The sequence below is a fragment of the Ananas comosus genome, linkage group 17, assembly GCF_001540865.1.
Source record: "Ananas comosus cultivar F153 linkage group 17, ASM154086v1, whole genome shotgun sequence".
In the NCBI taxonomy this organism is placed as follows: domain Eukaryota; kingdom Viridiplantae; phylum Streptophyta; class Magnoliopsida; order Poales; family Bromeliaceae; genus Ananas; species Ananas comosus.
Window position 1 is genome coordinate 6011238 of NC_033637.1, and position 5992 is coordinate 6017229.

Sequence of the window (5992 nt, forward strand, 5' to 3'; positions counted from 1 at the left end):
CTACCTACCACCATCATTCTAACTCTACATCTTTCCATCCAATGACTAAAAACTGAAAAGAACCATCCTCTTGGTTCTTTTGAGAGTATTCTATCATAAAAAGCAGATTTTTTCGTCAGATTCGTAAAAAATGATTTCGTGAAAAATTATTTTACGTAAAAAAAATGCTAGAAAAATTATTTTCAGACCAAAAATATTTTTTCAACCGCTTTCGCATGGAATCAAACATACCCTTATCCCGAGTGGAGGAGGTCACTGTACATTTCTATGTTTTTAGTTTTTATTTTATTTTATTTTATTCTTTGTGCGCGTGTGTTCAGCCTTGGCGGGGTATTTGGGCTATAGACGTACCGGCCCATTAAAAGGCCCAACAAATCGACAAATCTATACGAAAACTCCGACCTTTTCTCCTTACCCGGTTACCCCCTCTCTCTCTCTCTCTCTCTNCGAAAACACCGACCTTTTCTCCTTACCCGGTTATCCCCTCCTCTCTCTCTCTGTCTCTCTCTTCGTCGCCGGGGCCCTAGCCATGGTGAAGAGCCGTAAAACCCTAGGCGGCGGCGGCGGCGGCGGAGGAGGGGCGGCGGCGGCGACGGCGTCGGACTCGGAGGTGGGGTTCGCGAAGCTGCAGGGCGAGGACTTCGAGTACTACATGCAGACGTACTCGATCATCCTGGGGCGTAACAGCAAGAAGTCGGAGGTGGACGTCGACCTGGCGAGCCTGGGCGGCGGGATGAACATCTCCCGCCACCACGCGCGCATCTTCTACGACTTTGCCCGCCGGCGCTTCGCCCTCGAGGTCATCGGCAAGAACGGCTGCCTCGTCGAGGGCGTCCTCCACGTCCCCGGCACCCCCCCCGTCAAGCTCGACTCCCAGGACCTCCTCCAGATGGGCGACAAGCAGTTCTACTTCCTCCTCCCCTCCCGCTCCATCTTCGACGCCCGCCCCCTCCCCCGCCTCCCCTCCTCCTCCTCCTCCTACCCCGCCCCTCCCCTCGCCCGCTACGCCCGAGGCCGCGGTGTCGCCGGAGACGACGACGACGATGACGACGTCGACGACGACGAAAATGGCGGCGATGATGATGGCCATGGCGATGATGATGTGGACGAAGAGAACGAGATTGATGGGCCGAGGGAAGAGGAGGAGGAGGATGAAGAGGAGGAGGAAGAGGAAGAGATTCGGCCCGTCGTCAGTGGTAAGAGGCTGAAGAGCGCGGCAGGGTCCGAGCACGCCGAAGGTTCGAAGCCCGGACCGTCCGGGCGATTGGGTAAGGAGATTTCTTGGATTGCTTTTCTTGCTGACTTTATAATTTGTTCTGTTGATTATTAGTTCTTTGAATTGGACCATTGTATTTCGATTAGAGGTAATTGTAGATATTTTGTGTTTGTGATTATTGTGTCAAATTGATAGGCATATGACTATTGAAGCCCTATGTTAATTGGTTTGCTGTTTGGACATTTTATTTGTCGATTGATTCTTTGTGTTCCTTTGGATTGGAGAAACCTTAGGAAGTTGCTTGATTTTAGGGGCTTGGCCAATTAATTCTAATGATTGTTAGATCAAACTGCCAGGCTAATAGGACTATTGATTACCGAAGCAATTCGTTCTGTTGCATTTTGTTTGATTGATTGATAATTTGGGGTTTCCTGTGGCTGTAGTGTGTTTTCTTCTGGCTAGAGAACTTACAAGCAACTTCTTGATTTAGATGAAATAAACAGATATTTGCAGGGAATTCTAGCTTGCTCAATCAATTCTTTTGATGTAGTATACCTTTTGTTCAACTATCGTGATGAATGGAGATCTTTTGCGCGATCTAGTAGAGGGCTTTTCCTCTTTCCTTCAAGCTCACTTCTATAAAATTTGAAAGCGCCCCTCGTTATTAAGATATATCATCATTTGGTAGTGCTGTTTGTCATGTGAAAACCTTGATTCTATGTCTTTCAATATCCCAACTTTATCTTTCTCTGTGGTCGTAATTATTACATAGTCCTTAATCTGAGAAGATTAGACACATGCAGAACTTAATTGCACTTGAAAAATATGTATACCTTAATTAGTTTGTTTTGCCACGTAGAGAGTTAATAGGCTATTTATTTTTCACTTTTGTCATTGTAATGCAAGCCTATTCGAATCAGTACGTGAACAGACAACAGAATTTATAGCTAAAGAGTGACACAACTTGATCTCTAGAGTAGTTCAGATAGAGTCTTATTTAGTTTAGTTTTAGTGTTGTTAAATTTTCTTTGTTTGTTAGATATGCTGCATATTTTCATCATAGTTTTTATGTGCTACTTAAAAGAAGTCAAATGTATTGAGCAAATGTAACCATATGTAACTTATTTAGATGTGTTGTTATCAATTTTATATGATTTGTTGACATAATCTATATCAAATCTAGTACAATATTGTCAAGATTTCAAATGATTAAATTTAGATTTATTTGCTGTAATGTTGGAATAGCTTTAATCAAGGACAAAGTGAGGGAGAGTCGTTTGAGATGGTATAGATGGGCATACCGCATAGATGTAAATAATGGTCTGAAAGAGCAAGGCAATCTCATAGGTAATATGACATGATTTGGAGAAAAGCTCAAAAAACGAAAAGGAAAAAAAAGGTAAAAATAGAGGGTTAAAGATGATTATGAAAGATTTAGTGAGGATAAGTACACTAGAAGACATAGTCAAATATTATTTAGTGGTGAAAGAGGATTTATGATTGTCTGCTTAACTTATTTTGACACTTCTATGGGCAACCTCACTTTTTGCTGGTGATGATGAGTTGAGATGAGAAATCGGAATCACTTCAAGAGAAATTAGTGTCCTCTTCATGTATTGTATTGTGGGGGAGTTTTAATGTCATTTAAAACATGTGTTTACTTGAGGAGTTGATGCAAACATTTTATCTTGTTTCTGCTACTTGCTCTTGTAATTCATCCTTTTTCTGTTGTTCTACTTGCATTGAAATAAAGGCTGATAAATCATAGGAAATCATTCTGTGTTTCATTTTTTTTTTTAATGAACCTAATTGGAAACTGAAGATATGTGTTTGCTGACAATAAAACTTGTAATCTGGTATTCCAACCGAGAAGCATCTAAAACTATTACATAATAGTGCTTGTCCTGACTAGTTTTAATGTCTTATAGGCCATAGTTCATGCATTTGCGCTTGTGAGCATAGTCATAATAATTCGTCTGTTGAAGACCCTGATCACCTTTGGATTGGGAAGAGATATCCACAATGAATGATAGCATATATTACCTGATTATTTGGGAATTTCTTTGAGATTTTATGTATTATTTCAGTTTTTGCAAGAATACTCCACCTTTTTCAATTGCTATTCTGTAGCAACATCTTTTCTATTTTCAAAGGGAAAAATGCCTTCACATCTGTCAGACACTTGATGTGCAGCATTACATGCAGTTTTTGTGATATATTGATGCATAATGTACATATAGTAGAACTTTCATCTAAATAGTAGGACATCAGTCATTTCCTGCCAAAAAGAAAAACGCTGCCCTATTCGTTGAGCTTTGACAATGAGATGAGCATCTGTTGCAAATTAATCTACATGATTGGTGCTAGATAGCGTATAGAACTCTACAATATTCAATTCCTTTCCTCCATCAAACTATCTTTGTTTGCCAGATTTAGACATTTACGCTATTGTTTTATGTCTCTTACTCTTCAAAATATAGAGTTGTAGATCTGTGGTACAGTTATGGTGGCTCAACTTTCTGTAGTATATGGTTCGAAGGTTTCAAATAACATATTTCATTGCTTTTCATAGACAGAAAAAGTATTCTTATGTTGTATTTAAACTGGAAGTTTACATTTAGCTGAGTTAATGCTTATTTTCTCTTTTTGCTGCAGTAAAAAAGTCTGAGAAAAGGTCAAGAGCTGACAGGGAGGCAGATAATAATCAACTGTTGCAGTTGGAAGAGAAAGATGTCATATCTTCTGTAGCTACTGTGCTATCTGATCTTTGTGGCCCGGGAGAATGGATGCCGATGACAAGACTTCATGAAGTGGTTAGTTGGAAATATCTCCTGCAACTTTACTACATTGTTGTGCATGGTAGAATTAACATAATACATTTGTATTTCTTCCCCCTTGAAAACTTTTACTATAAAATGGTTGCATCTAATTACTTTTGCATGAGAAATGTTTAAGATTTATGTGGGAAATGTTCACCAGATATCTAAATATGTGGTGGTGAATTAACTATTAATACATGACAATGTGTTTAGTTGTCATGTCTACTGGGTTTTTTAACATTTTATCTTTTTGCTTTTTTCAGCGAATATTCTTAGAAAGTTGTGAGGCGTATGCCTTACTCTTCCATTGATGATCCAATTGCTAAATTTAAGTTATGGACCAAAATGAACATTTTTTAGGCTTAGTTTGTGATGAAGTTTTGATGTTTTCGGATCAGAAGTCATCTTAAAAAGTGGAAAAGATGAAAAGAATAAATAGCCAAAATATTGGGGAAGGGAAAAAAATAGTAAAACTGAGGAAAAAAGTTTGAAGATAACCAATTAATTAATCCAAGTACAGTGACAATGATGCACTAATAGATTCTATTAACAGAATTAAATTTTAATACAAATCTGAAGTATCAAGGATTGAAGAGATAATTAACTGTAGATATTCAGTATTTAAAATGATAAAAAAATTACTCAGATGGAAATGATATCCATAATTCATAAGGTCTGCATCAAAACGAAATGCGAATTGAAAGTAAAAAAGTCATATACTTTTTAACATATTTAGTTAAATAGATTGAAGCCTGTCAAAAAGCTGGCCAGACATGTTGAAACTGGACAGAGCCGACTGAAAAGGCTAGAATAGGCTGAGAGTCTGAGACTAGTTGAAACCACTGAAACTGTAGTACAGAGTCTATTCCTATAGCACGAAATCTGGTAATTGCTTAAAGTCGATGCCCTTATTTAATTAGCTCTGACAACTAAAGATGCCCTTTTTTCGACTTTCATGATATTCGATATACTTCAATTTATTCATCCCTGCCATGAATCGTCGTATGCAAACTTTGTATGATCTTCCTCAGTTCCCGTAGACTGAAGCATACTGCTTCAGTTAATTTGCAAGCTATTATTTGTTGTATGGCTAATACCCATCTCTCATATTCTTTTCTTGTTGAACCAGCTCTTGGAAAAATATGGCAACATATGGCATCACAGCAGGGTTAGAAAATACCTAACATCCGAGGACTTGCCGCAGAACGAAACCAAAGGGAGGCCATGGTTTGGCTTGTTGGCACTGCTAAGGAAATATCCCGAGCACTTTGTAATTAACACGAGGACCAAGGGGAGGTTGACTCAAGAGTTTGTGTCCCTAGTTTCCCTACTTTCTTAGCTCCCATCCTTGTTTCTGTATTGTTTCTGTAATTCTCTCCTTGTAAGTTCAGTAGAAGGGCAGTTTCATGTTGTACTTCTCATAGCTTCTTCAGTTTTCCTTTTTTTTTCCGTTTTTCTTTTTCCCTTTTTTCTCTCTCTTTTTTCTTTTGTGATTATCATCATACTTGAGGGCTACAATTTTGAGAAGAATCGCAGTCATTTTTTTTGTATGAAAAATTTGTGTATAGCCCCCTGTTTTGCTTTCGTGAGGATCATACTTGAGAATTACAATTTTAAAGTAAGAATCATGGTTGTGATATTTTTATAGGTAAACTTCAAATACCATCTTTGTGATTTCGCGCTTTCTTACTTCAATATTATATGGCTTAAAGTGTATTATTTTAGTATTTCGTGATTTTATTTTTTTCTTTCTGTCAAACTTCAGATGCTTCATCTATGGTTTATTGAATATTTATTTTAATATTTTGTGATTTATTGAATTTTTACTTTAGTACATTATGGTTTTAACTTTGTTATTGATTTAATATAAATATATTGATATTGATGTAGGAAATAACAGAAAGAGAAAAATAAAAATATAGGGTACTAAAGTGATATATTTTAAACTATAGGGTAC

At 37.7% G+C, this 5992-nt stretch overlaps 1 protein-coding gene across 1 annotated transcript; it reads left to right on the forward strand.

Moving 5' to 3' along the window:
* On the forward strand, positions 488-5688 carry LOC109722683 (FHA domain-containing protein FHA2-like). The gene is made up of 3 exons (XM_020250794.1): positions 488-1268; positions 3872-4029; positions 5165-5688. The coding sequence occupies exons 1-3, from the start codon at positions 530-532 to the stop codon at positions 5372-5374; spliced, it is 1107 nt and encodes a 368-aa protein (XP_020106383.1). The 5' UTR covers positions 488-529; the 3' UTR covers positions 5375-5688.